At 53.1% G+C, this 14,427-nt stretch overlaps 1 protein-coding gene across 1 annotated transcript; it reads left to right on the plus strand.

The window, feature by feature from the left end:
- Nucleotides 1-336: 336 nt before the first annotated feature.
- rgmd (RGM domain family, member D) lies at nt 337-13,295 on the plus strand. Its single transcript, XM_069186041.1, has 3 exons — nt 337-589; nt 5,241-5,743; nt 11,750-13,295. Exons 1-3 carry the CDS (start codon nt 496-498, stop codon nt 12,461-12,463), a joined length of 1,311 nt encoding a protein of 436 aa, XP_069042142.1. The 5' UTR covers nt 337-495; the 3' UTR covers nt 12,464-13,295.
- The last annotated feature ends 1,132 nt before the right edge of the window (nt 13,296-14,427 follow it).

Below are 14,427 nucleotides of genomic sequence, written 5' to 3' on the forward strand. Positions count from 1 at the left end.
CATGGAGACTAGCGTCCGGCTCAGCACAGCCCTTAGATCTGCACCCGCGAATGTCCACATTTCAATACCAACAGCCTGCAGCCTCTTAAAGAAAGTAAACACTCCCTTCACGCTGTTCCCGAAGTCTGAGGCCAGGTAGCGAAAAAAGCTCTTGGCTGTAGCCAAGTACTTACTTTCTGAAGTAGGCTCGCATTTCCCCGCCCCCTTCTCCCAGGGGCGGCTTTCTATTGGCTGATGCGGAGATTGACACTCCGCCGTGGACACGATGTTTCGATGGCGGGGGGGGGAGAGGCTAGCGCTCATTGGTGGAGCTGGACCTGGGGCCCGGCCCCCCCCCCTCCCCTCCCCCGCCTGCGCCAGGCTGAGCTGGGGGGCTCGCGCTGCGCCTCTTGACTGACAGGACCAGCCAAAAGCGATGCGAATTCATGTTTAATTTCCTGCAGCAACAGCCCAGCCGAGCAGTCGAAGGACTCCATCCGAACTGAATGGATTGGTATGGGGGAAGGCCGATTTCAAAACCTGGCTAAGCGGCAGCTGTGGAACTCCATTTCTCTTGTGATGGTTCTGCTTTCTTTGTGGCCCCGAGCAGGTATGTGTTCCAGTATGCGTGCATGAGAGAGAGAGAAAAAAAAAAGAACGACTAACTTGTCTTTTCTTTCACCTTTAAGAGGAGTTGTGCAAAACTTTACTGGGCACACCGAGAGCGAGGAACGACCGGGCAGCTGCTAGCCCGTCGGTTTCTGTGTCGGTGGTATTCGCCCGTAGAAACGTTAAGGAGACGGGAAATCTCCCATTCTGTAACGCGTCTTTTTAAGGGTTTTAATCCGGGGTGAAAAAAAAAAACGGGGAGTTATGGAGAAAAGATCTCCAGACGCCGCCATTTCGGAAATCTTGCGCTCGGCTAGCTGCGCTAATTAAAAATTACGGGGAAAGTCGTCTGCGGGAAAAATCGACCCAACACTGCGCGAAAATAACGAGCCAGCGGTCGCTCCTGCTGAAGTTATAGGTGGGGGCGAGGTGTGGAAACGGATTCGGCTTCGAGCACCGTGAAAATCTCATCAACCGCGACGAGAACTAACGTCGCGTAGTTCGCTTTAGCCGTGAGGCTAGGATAGTGGGATAATGCAAAACTCCTAAAACAATGAGGTTTGGTCATTAAATACGATGGGGGGGTGTTAAAGTTTAGAGGGAGGACGGTTGTTGGGTTTATTTGTCTAATTCTCGGCCGAGACGAGAGAGAGAGGGACGTAAAAGAAAATGCGTTTCTTTTCTCGCTCCGGGTATGGTGTCTCCGGGGGAAAGACTTTTCAACCTTTCCAAAAATCCTTCACAGCCCCTCTCTCTCTCTCTCTCTCGCCCCTCTTGCAGATGTGAGCGTCCGCTCCAAACAGTCCGGGCTTTGTTGTGGGCGCCTGTGCTCAGCGAGTACTTTGTAACCAATTACGAAGGAAGACACAGTGAGCAGAGGGGTGAGGGGGGGTAGGCGAGAGACTTGTGCGTTTTCCGACTGGAAAAAAAAAGTTTGTGAAACCCATTACCTCTCCAAGTCGTCTACTAGTACACCGGGAAGTCGATTTTTTTGTTGTATTTAGACAGGTGAGATACAGACGCCCTATCGAGTCTTTTCTCCGTGGGATTAATTTTGCCGGCGTGGCTCTGCGCCAGGTCTCCGGTGAGGGATGAGTGAGTTAAATGCCCCCCCTCTGCACCCCAGTACGTGAGCGGAGGAGGGGGGGGTGTTTTTCCCCCATTCCGAAATTAAGATGCATGGGAGTTTAGCTCCCCTCCCCCAGGAGGAAGAGTCTCCCAGTGGTTTTGATTTGTTTTTAAATCGGAAAGCTAAAGCCGGAGAGGGTTTCGAGCGCAAACGCGGCGACACGCCAAGATCTGTCTGCAAATATCGGTGAGGGATTGTTCTTCAACCCCTCTCCCCTCCAGAGGGCAGGGCTCCGCTCTGTCCGTTTCCAGCGGGTCAGCCAGCGTGCAGCCTTTAGGACACACTCCTGGAGCAGCCTGTCCTTGCGCGGAGTCGGAGCGCTGCTCGGTTAAGGCTGGTGAGATGTGGCGGCTTCGTAGCCGACCTGCCGCAGGAGTTGAGCAGCAACATACTGTACTGACAGCCCCGGAGTGCTCAGGTCCGCGGGGTGACGGGTTTGTCACCCCTGAGCAGAGCGACACGAAACGAGACGAGGAGGGGCGAGCTGAGCCCGGGGCCTTCAATTTGTTTTCCGGTCGCGGGCCATGAAGGGAGCCTTCGGGCTGGCCTGAGGGGTCCGGGGGTTTCTCTCCTTGGGGCTGCGGGTACTGCGTTCAGGCGCCCTGTAATTAAGCGCCCCCCCCAGCACGTATCTGATGATCCCGGGCCTCCCAGGAGAAGCCGCAAGCGTGGGGGGGGGGAGTCGGGCAGGTCCGCTTTTAAGTTGGGCTCGCTTTCGTTCGTCCTCCGATGCCCTGGAGAACGACTTCAGATTTCATGTTTTAGGCGTCTTTTTTGCGTCTCTCTCTCTGAAAATAAAAAATAGAGAAAATGCTACCAGGTGGCTTTAAGTAAAGGGCGTGAGGCATGGCCTGGCATTGATACATGCTAGAACGACATCACGGGAGGCGATGGGTGAAGAATTGAAGATCTCTATTTTAAAAAAAAACTTCTGAAAGTTGCCCGAGGAAAGAGGTGTCTAGCTGAAAATGCCGGAGGATGTTCTTAGAAATCGTGGGTGCCTGCACACAGCGAGAGGGAGAGACACTGGGGACAGAAGGAATCGGTGGGCTCAGGACTTTAGGGCGGCCAGGATAACGCCCTTGATGAGATGTACTTTTGGTGGTGGGGGGGTGGTAACTTATCGAAGCAGCCGGTTCTGACCTTTCACCCATCACAGTGAGGGGGATAGGCTGTAAGGCCTCCCCCTGAACTGAGGTCCTTACCCTCTGGAGATGTGGGAAAGGCTTTATTTACAGAGCCTTTGGCTGCAAGACGCCATTCATTTCACGTCCCCCTGACGCTGGGGAGAGGCCGAGAGACGCGACATCACACTTGCGGTGCTTTGAGATCGCTCCCCTCCTGCTTATTTACTGGGAGTTACACTGGGGAGCATCTTGGATTCAGCCCTGCAGACGTCCCGAGAAGCTGGTCCACTTGTCAGGCGTGAGCAATGTTACTTCCCCAGTGTGGCTTTGATCATACAAACCCATCTGCCTGATGTTCTTATTGACCTTTGTGTTGCTGGACCTGTTGAAACTGTAGGCCTGTGTACGTGGTGTCTGCTGAGGGCGATGTCTCTCTGATGAAATGGTACTGGACATTCTAAGCCTTGAAGAGGCTGATTTGTATTTTGATTTGAAATCAGGATATTTTGGGATGGATCCCCCCCCCCCCCTTAATCCTCGGAGAGTCACTCCTGCAGGATTTCGGTGAGATCTATCCCGGAGCATGGATCTGAATTGTGCGATTCCGAAGTAAATCCACATAAGAGCAGTTGGCCAACAATGAGTGCTCCTGGGTTTTGTAGCCTGGCAATGCACCGATGGCCATAGAGTTTTAAGTCTTAACTGCGTCACTTTGCCCCCAAGTCTTTATTGAACAGCCTGGTGCGATTGTGATAATAAGAACGACCATATCCAGTAGGTCTGGTGCGGTCTGGCAGGGTCTAGGCATCAATAGAGCATCACACATGTTGGGGCCCTTTCTGCAGGAAAGATTTAATAGTTACGTTACACCCCCCTTCCTGTCTGTCTCCGTTGATACTGTGTAGGTGCAAATAAGGTTCATATGGAGTACCAGTTTGATTCATTTCGATGTTTGGTTGTTGCAGGCTCTTGTACAAATCCCACTGACGAAGCAGAAAATTGTGTGCATTATTAATATTAGCTCCACATGGCACGGTGTGTCAGCTCAGTCCAATAAGGCAACAGGCATGAAATGTCCTGCACCTGGTGCTGACTCAAGTATAACCACCTGCAGCCAGTAAAACCTGGAACGGATCATACAGATACGCATCTGGGGACCTGAGTTTGACACACCGATACCTGTGCTCTCACATTTGAGCTGGATGGTTTCCGCAGACGCGCTCGGGGGGGGGCGCGCGATACCGCGGAGCGGCTTGCCTCCAGTCATCGCTCGGCTCCGGGCTTTGCAGCAGATCACCAGGCGGGAAGCAGTCGCGGTTCCCTTGCATGTTTTCAGGCTTGCCGACAGTGCTGATGAGCGCGCCAAGGTGTGTATTTTGTGTGTGCGCTGCGGAGCGGCTGCCCCACACTCGGGACCCTTGGCTGCAGTGCGCCCCCCCCTCCGTGTCTTGTCATTTTTTCATTTGCCAATACCTGAGGCCCTGACCCCCCCCTTCCATCCTTTCCTGCCCCGACAAGAAAAAAAAACAGTCTTGAGCACAGTCTTGCTTCGCTTAACTGGACAGGTGGAAACGCCTGGAGGTGCTACAGGCCGTGGTTACATTCCTTACGGAAAAGTGTCCCGGGAGACTTGCCGTGATGGCGGGTGTATTGGATGGGATCGGAGAGGTAACGTAAGCAGAGAAGAGCAGTTTAATCGGGGGCTGAGGCGTGCTGGACCCCTCACTGCTGTTGGCGTCGAGCAAAAAGTCAGAGTGCCTTCCCTTCTGGGTAGCAAGACTGCGAATGTGGCCTCATCCCACGTTTACAGCCAGTATAAGATCACACCACTTTATTGGCCCTGTACAATTTCTTGCATTAGGAATTTGTCTTTTCGCACACCCCAGCTTCTCTCCCTGTCTGTGTGTCTCATGGAGAGCAAGCTGGGGTGTGCGAAAAGACAAATTCCTAATGCAAGAAATTGTATAGGGCCGATAAAGTGATCTGATCTTATACTGGCTGTAAACGTGGGGTCAGAGTGCAGGGTCAGCCATTTATACGGCGCCCCTGGAGCAGTTGGGGTTAAGGGCCTTGCTCAGGGGCCCGAAGGAGTTGGATTCCTCTGCCGGCCGCGGGATTTGAACCGGCAACCTTCCAGCCACAGGCGCAGATCCTGAGCCACAGAGCCACCGCCCCGCCCCCTAGTTAATCAGCGCTGGTCCTCTTATGCAGAGCAAGTCTGTGAGGCGACGGAACGACCTGGCTTGAAATAGTGCCGTTTAAAACCGATCGGAAACCAGCTGCGGCTTTTCAAAGGGTCGCGGCGTTGACGTGGCGTCTTGCCTTTGGGTTTGGGGAGGGTGGTCTAGAGGCTGTCCGTGTGCCCGTGTGTGTAATCCGCCCCCCTCGTCCTGCAGGGTACTGCCAGCAGTGCCGGATCCAGCGCTGTAACTCGGAGTACGTGTCGGCCACCTCCCCCGCCGGCGGCCTGCAGGAGGAGGCGCCCGCCGACCCGGACTACTGCGCCGCCCTGCGGGCCTACTCCCTGTGCACCCGCCGAACTGCCCGCGGCTGCCGCGGCGACCTGGTCTACCACTCGGCCGTCTTCCGCATCAAGGAGCTCTTCGCCCAGCACAACTGCTCCAGCGCCGGGCCCACCTCCCCGGCCCGCGCCCCCGGCACCCCGCACCCCGCCGCGCCCCAGCTCTGCGACTACGAGAGCCGCGCCCTGGCCGCCGGGCCCCCCAAGAAGTACGCCCACTGCGGGCTGTTCGGGGACCCCCACCTGCGGACGTTCCGGGACGAGTTTCAGACTTGCAAGGTGGAGGGGGCCTGGCCCCTCATTGACAACCGCTACCTGTCGGTTCAGGTCACCAACGTGCCCGTGGTGCAGGGGTCCAGCGCCACGGCGACCAGCAAGGTGGGTGCAGCCCGTATCGCCGCCGGGCACCCCGCTGGGGGTTCTCTTCGCTTCCGGGTCGTCCCTGCGCCTCAAAAGGGGAACTGCGGAGCTGTTTTTCCGTTTCGGGGTTAGAAAGGATCGGCATTGATGAGCGCATTTCAAACCGCAGTGAAAGTAAAACGTACACAGTACAGTACAGTAAAACCTCCAATTTACATCACGGACTAGACGAAATTCCAGGTGTGCACAGCGCCATGTTCTGCGATTCAGAACGAGGCAACAAAGCTACCGGTGATGTGTTGTGGCTCCGTTACACTGTAAACCAGCAGGCTCGTGAATCCATCTCTTCTAATCCAATAGGAATACTGCTCTCGAGTTGGAGATGGTTTTGCCAACAAATACTACTTGTTAACTCTGCATGCAGATCACGTTGTGAGATTTCTGCAGTGAAATGTCTGCAGCACAACCTGTGTTTATTTGCTCATCCCATCCCATTGCATTAGTCATTACGGTGACTAGAGAGCAGGAAGGGCGGCATGACATCGCAGTTCGTGGGAATTCGTGCTCTCACCTGTGATGAGACCAGGAGTTTGCTACAACATGGCAACTGAACAAAGTTGCATAGATTCGAAATTTGTAAAAAAATAATTCTTTACTGACAATTTATTTTGTTCCCAAGATTTAATAACGGGTTAGAGAAATTGGGACTGCAGTTTCCCTTTAACTGTAGGAGCAGTGTTTATTTGCACATGGCATTTACCTCTGCTTGATCTTTCTTGATCTGACCAAGCTCAGCACTCTGACCGGTTGCTAACTCTTCGTTAAATGTGTTAAGATCTGTGATCCTGCCAACAGATGGTCAGTCTAGGAGCTGGGACTGTCTTCCTGCCTCTTTGCCAGCTGTTGTTTCTACAATAAAGCATTGATCAGATCTCCTGGAAGTTTTTTGGGGATTGGTTAAATTATTGTGCCTTAACAGTCTGCAGTGCTGAAAAAAGTCACATTTTTCTTAGTTCTTGGGAATCTTGAAAATGGTAAGGTTAGAGTAGACTCCTGGTTCGAGGAAAGGGAAAAGAGTAATTTTTCACCTCCTTGACCTGCATCAGGTCTAAAAAAGGTGCACGCATGTATTGGATTGGAGTAGAGAATATACTGCACAGGCCTCTTCATAAAACAGGAATTGCAAAAGTAGGCTAATATTAATATTTGCAAAGGAACAAGTAAGAGGTTTATTCCGTGCTGAAAAGAGAAGAGAGAAAACAACGTTTCGGCCGTGGAGCCTTCTTCAGGTGTGTTTCCTTTCTTCTCTTTTCAGCAGGGAGTAAACCTATTACTTGTTCCTTTGCAGACTGCGCGTGCTGACGCAGCTCCCCACCTGAACTAATATTGATATTTGCTCATCAGTAGTTTATATCCAAGACAGCCTAGTATCCCTCCTTTATTGTTGTATGGGGACTCCGAGCTTGCTTGTAAGTGTAGTCGGAATCATTTCTGCTGCTCGCTCATTCCGGAAGCTATGCCCTTCCACATCTTTGTCACTGTAATGAGTTGGCGCTTAGTCTGCCCACAGGAAGGATATGCCCGTGTTAGAAAGAAGGGCTGTATGCTGCCCCCTCCAAACCTTTCACAGCAGATTCAGCTGAATGGTGTTTTGGACGCGCACAGACATATATCCGGTCCCATTGATTGAAACTGGAGCATGAGATTGGCTTTGTTGCAGCAATGGAGAAGGGAGAGGATCGCCTTTGCTCACATTTTGCTATCTGGTTTACCCAGTCCTAAGTCTCGGGCTGCCTTCTGCTCATGTTAGCTCTGTCCGGTTCAGCCACTGGCCGCGCAGGTGCATCATTCTGACTTGACTGGATCTCCATGGCTTGGAGCTCGGCTCAGGCGAGGTCTTCACAGACCTTGTCCAAAAGCAGGTTTTTCTTCCTTTTTCTGGGCTGACATTTTTCGCTGCGATTTTGCCAGTATTTGGATACATATTTCCTAATCATGGGGGGGATTTACCCCTCTGAGGGATGGAACAAATGTCCGAACGTTCAAGCGGTTTCTGACCTGGTTGCAAAAAAATCCAGCCTTGAGAATTGCCAAACATTTCACGATGTGCATATTCAGAATCCTCAAAGGCACCGAGCGAGTCAGCTCAGCCGACGGCTTCAGAATCGGCCGTGAAACGCCAGCCCACAGACACCAGTGGAAACTATGTGGAAGTGAATTTGAAACCGAGAACGAGGGGCACGTTTTTACCCAGCGGGCTGTGGGAATGCGAGGCTGCAGGCCCCTGTGTCGGAAGCGGATACTCTGGCCTGTTTCGTCCTGGCTGGTTGAGGTCTTTGGATCAATGAGTTCCTAACTCATAAGCGTGTGCCAGTTCACGACCGGCTCAGTAGAGACCTGTGAAAAAGCAAATCCCTGTTAAGACCTGGGCGCACTAAGGCCAGCAGTACAGTGATAATTCTCTCTTTCTGACTTGGAAATGGCTGATATTGGCATGCGAACAGCTGGGCTTGATTCCTGCGCTCGGAGTGTGGCCATGGGAGTGGGGAGAGGGAGGGAGGGGGCGAGTAGGCACAGTTCAAGCTGCTGCCCCCGGATCTGCTGCAGAGGGGCTCTGCTCTCTCCCTGGAGGTCAGCCGCTGCCTCTGGGTTCACTTCCTTTGCAAACAGGCCGATGTTGTTTCGGCCTCCCCCGGGGCGCAGCAGTGGAATTAACTGCAATGAGAGAGGAATTCCCCCATCTCTCCGGAGAAAATCAGATCCGGAATGAAGGTGGGGTGGGGGGATGAGGTTTAAGGACTGGTGTGCTGTCTTAAACACTGCGAGAACGTGCCGGCTTGGAATGGCCTGTGTCCCTGTAACTCACTTATCCTGCAGGTGGACCCCACTGTGTCCCTCTGCAGGAACACAAGAGGCTAAAAAGAATTGGTCTTGTTTCGTAGTTAGTCGGATCTCCTCTGGCTGAAAGAAGCCAGGGTATTGGTTTCGACAACATGGGCAGCTTGTTTCATACTACTGCAACCCTTTGTGTAAAGAAGTTCCTCCCAGTTTTAAACGTTTCCAAGTAGTTCCCACCTGTGTCCACTGATCTGTGTATTGCTTTGAATCCTTCAATCCGTTGGACTGACATTGTCGGGATTTTGAAAGCTGTCTTTATATTTTTTTATTCTTTAAGGTTGTGAAACCTTGGTGTGGGTTCAGTAAAGTCAGTGAACCAAGTTTCCTTTCCCCACTTGCATTTCATGACTATTCCATCAATGCAAAGGCAGAAATTCTCCTTGTGCTGAGGCCACGTCAGATCTGTCCAAGCAGTTTACCGGACGGTTTGACTTGGGGGCGTAGAGACACCCGACGTGTTTCTCTCGGTGGAGTTGAAATGTGTCTTCAAAGATGCAAGGTTTGTGACAACAGAAGAGCCTTTTCCAAAACGAGAGAAAGTTGGGCTGGAGCTAGCACCTTAGCAGCTGGCGGTGATGCAAGGCGGTGTGTGATTGTAGTACATGCGCAGTGCCTGAATGTGGCTCTTGTGCATTGCAGTCAGGGCATTGTAATTGTTTCTTAAACCGGGGTAGAACTCCTGCTCAGGGTGACAGTTTAGTGCATGCTGGAAGGGAGGTTTTTTGATTGGGGGCTATAGTTTTCATCCCACCAAACAGCCACAGCAGACCTATTTATAAAAGGGCCAGACTGGAGAAGCATCACCTTTGGGAGAGAAGCTGAGCAGGTGTGGGTTAAAAGCAGCAGTCACTGGGCGCCCAAGAGTACTGACTGGCTGATCCTAAAAGGGATTTTGGGCTCTTTGGTGAACTGGTTCCCCCTGGTGGCCCAACTTGGTATTTTCGATTTGTGGCTCTTGCAGCTTGACAATTGCTCTTTCACACGTGGGCTCTTACACAGGGTCGTGCTGATGAGGGCACTGCTGGTGTCTGTGTGTGGCGTAGTTGTCAGGATTCTCACGGTGGTTTTTTGTCCTGCATCTTAGTGGACACCCTGGGCAGTTCCTGTATTTTTCTGCAGGCCCAGCCAGTCTTGGTGCTTAGGCAAAACGTCTCAAGAGGAACAGGTAAAGAGTAATTCCACGCTGAGAAGAAGAGACAGTTTTTCTACAGATTACACCTCTTTTCTTTCCCTTTCAGAGTAGAATTAACCTTTACCTGATCCTCTGCAGCCTGCGCATGCTGACGCAGCTCCCTGCTGGAACTTCTTCAAAACCTTCAGAGCTTTGAAGCGGTCGCAAAGGAACCTGGCTGCACAGATGCTTTTACTGTTTTTCTAGGGTGACTCTGCTCTTTTTTTTAAGGCACTGAGCTGCTGTCATGCCTGTGAGCATGGCAAAGCAGTGCAGCACGTTTGTGTTCTTGTGCGTCTCTATCTCGTGCCCCTTCGACACCGAGAGTACCAGAGTATCCCGCTTAGCAGCTGGTTGGCTCTCGACAAGCCCCTCCGTTCTCTCAGCTGGCCCCCATCGGTTTGTGAGCGCGTGGCGTTGTCCTGACGGTGTGGTGTTTTAGTGCTGTAGTAGGGTTTTTTTTGTGCTGTGGAAATTGTCAGGTTGCCAGGGTATGCTGGGAAACGCTAGCCCAGGTGAGGTGTGAAGGAGGGGTCTGTGTCCTCGGACCAGCAGGGGGCCGAAGTGGGGGGACCTGTCTAGGCCGGGGCCTCAGGGCTGGTGGCCGCTGGGCCTGGGTTCAGAATTGGTCCAGTAGCCCGGCGCGGTGGGGACCTGTGTTTGAAGAGGCAGGTGCTGTTAAGGTGCCTGTGGGCCAGCAGGGGTTTCTCCTTCCCTTGAGAGAGACGTGTGTGGAAAACATGAAGGCTTAATTGCTGTTGCTGACGATTTTTAAGGGACCATTTTTGTTCTAGAATGACCAGACTGCTAGGTCTTGTTTCATTATTCCAGCAACAAAAGAGTTTTTTTTTACCCCTTGTGCACCAGTGGTTTAAGCATTTAGGATTTCCTGGCTTTCCTGTTGTGGAACACGTGTGCCCGGTGTCTGCAGGATGTTGTGTGTTAAAGGGGAGCTGCGATGCTCTTTCATAGATGGAATACGCATTGATGAGTGCATTTCAAACAGCAGTAAAAGTCAAATGTACACGGTAACTTGCAAAGGAGCAAGGAAGAGGTTTGTTCCGTGCTGAAAAGAGAAGAGAGAAAACAACGTTTCGGCTGTGGAGCCTTCTTCAGGTGTGTTTCCTTTCTTCTCTCTTCAGCAGGGAATAAACCTATTACTTGTTCCTTTGCAGACTGCGCATGCTGACGCAGCTACCCACCTGAACCACAGTAACTTGTAAAACTTCCAATTTACAACACAAAATAGATCACATTTCCAGGTGTGCGCAGTGCCAGTTCTGCGATTCAGAACGAGGCAACAACTTCCGGTGAGGTGAAGCATCCCTATTACACTGTAAACCAGCAGGCTCGTGAATCCATCTCTTTTAATCCAATAGGAATATTGCTCTTGGCTTCCAGAATGTTTTGCCAATAAATACTACTAATATCATGTTGGGACATTTCTGCGGTGAAATGTCTGTTGGACGTATTCTCTTGTACATCGCATTACTTTAGTGACTAGTGAGCAGGAAGGGCTCCCAGCTTGTGGGAACTCAAGCTTGTGGCCAGACCAGGGGTCTGTGACAACATGGCGACATCCAGTACTTTCACAGCACTCGCGACTTTGCGTGGATTTGAAATTTGTGACTCTTTTCTATACCGTCAATGAATTTGTTCAGTTTCCCAAATGTAATAACTGGTCTGAGAAATTGGGACTGCAGTTCCCCTCTAACGAGCACGCGTACTGTGCGTCTCCAGCTGTACCTGGTGAAGTTTCAGAGGCAACCGGATGTACAAACCAGTCTTCCACCTTCTGCATGAATAGTAAAATTGTTTCTTTTGTGTCGTAAATCTGGCCGCTAACTCTCCGTATCTCGGACCAGGCGCGCCATTAGCTTCTGCTTTGTTGTTCGGGTGCCGTCGGGCCAGTTGGTCTACCGGGAGACTGATGGTGTTCCTCCCTCTCCCCGCAGATCACCGTGATCTTCAAGTCGTTCCGCGGCTGCACCGAGCAGAAGGTGTACCAGGCCACCACTGAGGACCTGCCCGCTGCCTTCCTGGACGGCACGCGCGGAGGGGGCGAGGGGGGCAGCCTGTGGATCGCGGAGCGGGGCGGGGCGCAGGTGGAGATCCAGGCCCGCTACATCGGCACCACCATCATTGTGCGGCAGGTGGGGCGCTACCTGACCTTCGCCATCCGCGTGCCCGAGGACACCCTCAGCCTGTCCGACGAGAGCGGCGGCCTGCAGCTCTGCCTGCACGGCTGCCCGCGCGGCGAGCTGATCAAGGAGCACACGCTGGGCCAGCAGGGCCTCGGGCCCGGGCCGCGGGCGGGCGGCGCCACCCCCGCCCCCGCCCCGGGGCTGCCCCCCCGCCAGGCCTACACGGTGGACCGCGCCACGGCCAAGTGCTGGGAGATCCTGCAGGTGGAGGACGTCTACTTCCAGTCCTGCGTCTTCGACCTGCTCACCACGGGGGACCCCGAGTTCTCCATGGCGGCCTACGTGGCCCTAGAGGACCTCAAGGCCCTGCCCCCCAGCAAGCTGAAGCGGAACTCGCCGAGGACTCCCCCGCTGCCCGGCGGGGCCGCACCCCTGCACAGACTGGGCACCGGGGGGCCGTGCCTCTCCGGCGCCGCCCTGCAGGCCGCTCTGGTCCTTGCGGCCCTGCTGCTGCTGCTGTTGTAGAATAGGAGAGGGAAGGAGGAGCCCCGCACGAACAGAGGAGGGGGGGTCACAGTCCTGGGCTCTTCCTGCCTCCCTCCCCCCCCTTCCAGCTCCAGAATCACGAGGAGGAGGAGCGTTTGGCTGTTCTCTCCCGGGTGTCGCGTTCCGGAGCAGCGTTGCCGGGGCCGGTCCTGGCTTTGCTGACTGCGCCAGTCCCTGTCCCTGGACTGCGGGGGAAACCGCAGGCAACAGCGCTGTGCCCTGGGAATGCTGATCCCCTCATTTGTGGTGTTGTACATATGTAAGCTCTTCCTGAGATACGGAAAGGGCCCATTCCTGAAGGAAATCATGCCCGGGGTGTGTGGGGTGGGGGCGAGGGGGGTGGCTGTGGTGACTGGATCCGAACCCAAATCCACTCCTGAAACTCGGAATCGGACCTGAACTCGACTGGGACTGATAATCATGACACTCACTTCAAAGGTACTATTCGCCAACAACTGTGTGAAAATACTACCTATCCTTTCCTTTTCCTTTTTTCATTTTGGCCCAGGCAAAGGAGTGGGGGGGGGGGGGGCAGATCCGTCCGCTGTTCGTGCGGGCTCTCCTCCGAGCTCGTCTGCTTCCAGAGGTTATTTTTTAAGAATGAGAGACAAATGCTCTATATAATAATATATTAAAAGAGTGTATATATGTGTTTTATAAAATGTAAATGTGCCTGTACATAGTTATTTCTCCTGTCGCTGTACACCAGTGTTGCTGTTGTGTAGCTGTATATTACAAATTTGTAAGAAGAAAAGAAACTAATATGCTGCCATTTAATCTTCATTTCCTTATTAAAAAGTGTCGAACGGAACTCCGGCCTGTACTGTTTTTCTGATGCGTTGGCAAGGTTTCGGTACAGCCGTGTTCGCTCTTGCGAGGGTCCTGGTTCTGGGTTTTTCCCCCGGTGTTCCTGAACTTCCCCGCAGTGGAGGTTTTCCCATCAACTCCCGGATTCCGGCCCCCGAAGGAAGGGGTTTGCTGGCCGTTGTGAGCGGAAAGTGGGGTTCTGCTTCTTGCAGATCATCAGCCCTTCTAGCCAGGACTGGGCTCTGTGTCGAAGCTTGGCCTGCTGGGTGAGGAGAGACCACTGGGCATCTCTTGATCGATCACTGAGCTGACCCGTAGGGCTGAGGCATCAGAACTCAAGAAAGGTGATGAACGAGGAGAGGCTATGGGGCCCATCTAGCCCATCTGGTAGCTTATATAGCGCTTTTCTGGACACTCCACTCAAAGCACTTTACAGGTCATGGGGATCCCCTCCACCACCACCAGTGTGCAGCCCCACCTGGGTGATGCGCCAGTCTGCTCCCCACACACCAGCTCTCAGTGGGGAGGAGAGCAGAGTGATGAAGCCAGTTCAGAGAGGGGGATTATTAGGAGGCCATGATTGGTAAAGAGCAGGGGGAAATATGGCCAGGAGACTACTCATTTCAAGAAACGCCCTGGGATTTTTAATGAGCACAGAGAGTCAGGAACTCTGTTTTACATTTCATCCAAACGAAAGCACCTTTTTACAGTACAGTGTCCCTGTCACTATACTGGGGTATTGGGACCCACACAGACTGCAGGGTGAGCGCCCCCTACTGGCCCCACTAACACCTCTTCCAGCAGCAGCCCTAGTTTTTCCCAGGAGTCTCCCCTCCAGGTACTGGCCAGGCTCACACCTTCTGGGCTCCAGTCTGCCAGTAATGAGTTGCAGGGTGACATGGCTGCTGGCCAACGGCAGTGGTGGGGGGGACGAGGCTCTTACGCCGGCTCTTACACAGTACCGGTCGGCCGTAAGCGTTACAATATATTCATTACATATGAATGGTACCGGACTGTTCTCGAACCGCGCAAGCGCAAGGGTTCACGAGCTGCGTGACAGGTGGCGCCAAAAGTAGGGAGGTTTTTTTTTTTGCGAGGATTCCCACAATGCAGTTCGTCTGGCAGCTATAAAAAGT

This window comes from Lepisosteus oculatus, chromosome 29 (genome assembly GCF_040954835.1).
Source record: "Lepisosteus oculatus isolate fLepOcu1 chromosome 29, fLepOcu1.hap2, whole genome shotgun sequence".
Lineage (NCBI taxonomy): Eukaryota > Metazoa > Chordata > Actinopteri > Semionotiformes > Lepisosteidae > Lepisosteus > Lepisosteus oculatus.

Coding starts and splice junctions, on each gene's coding strand:
- rgmd (XM_069186041.1), top strand. CDS start 496: ATGGGGGAAGGCCGATTTCAAAACCTGGCTAAGCGGCAGCTGTGGAAC. Junction 590..5,240: donor TTCTTTGTGGCCCCGAGCAG/GTATGTGTTCCA, acceptor CTCGTCCTGCAG/GGTACTGCCAGCAGTGCCGG. Junction 5,744..11,749: donor GCGCCACGGCGACCAGCAAG/GTGGGTGCAGCC, acceptor CTCTCCCCGCAG/ATCACCGTGATCTTCAAGTC.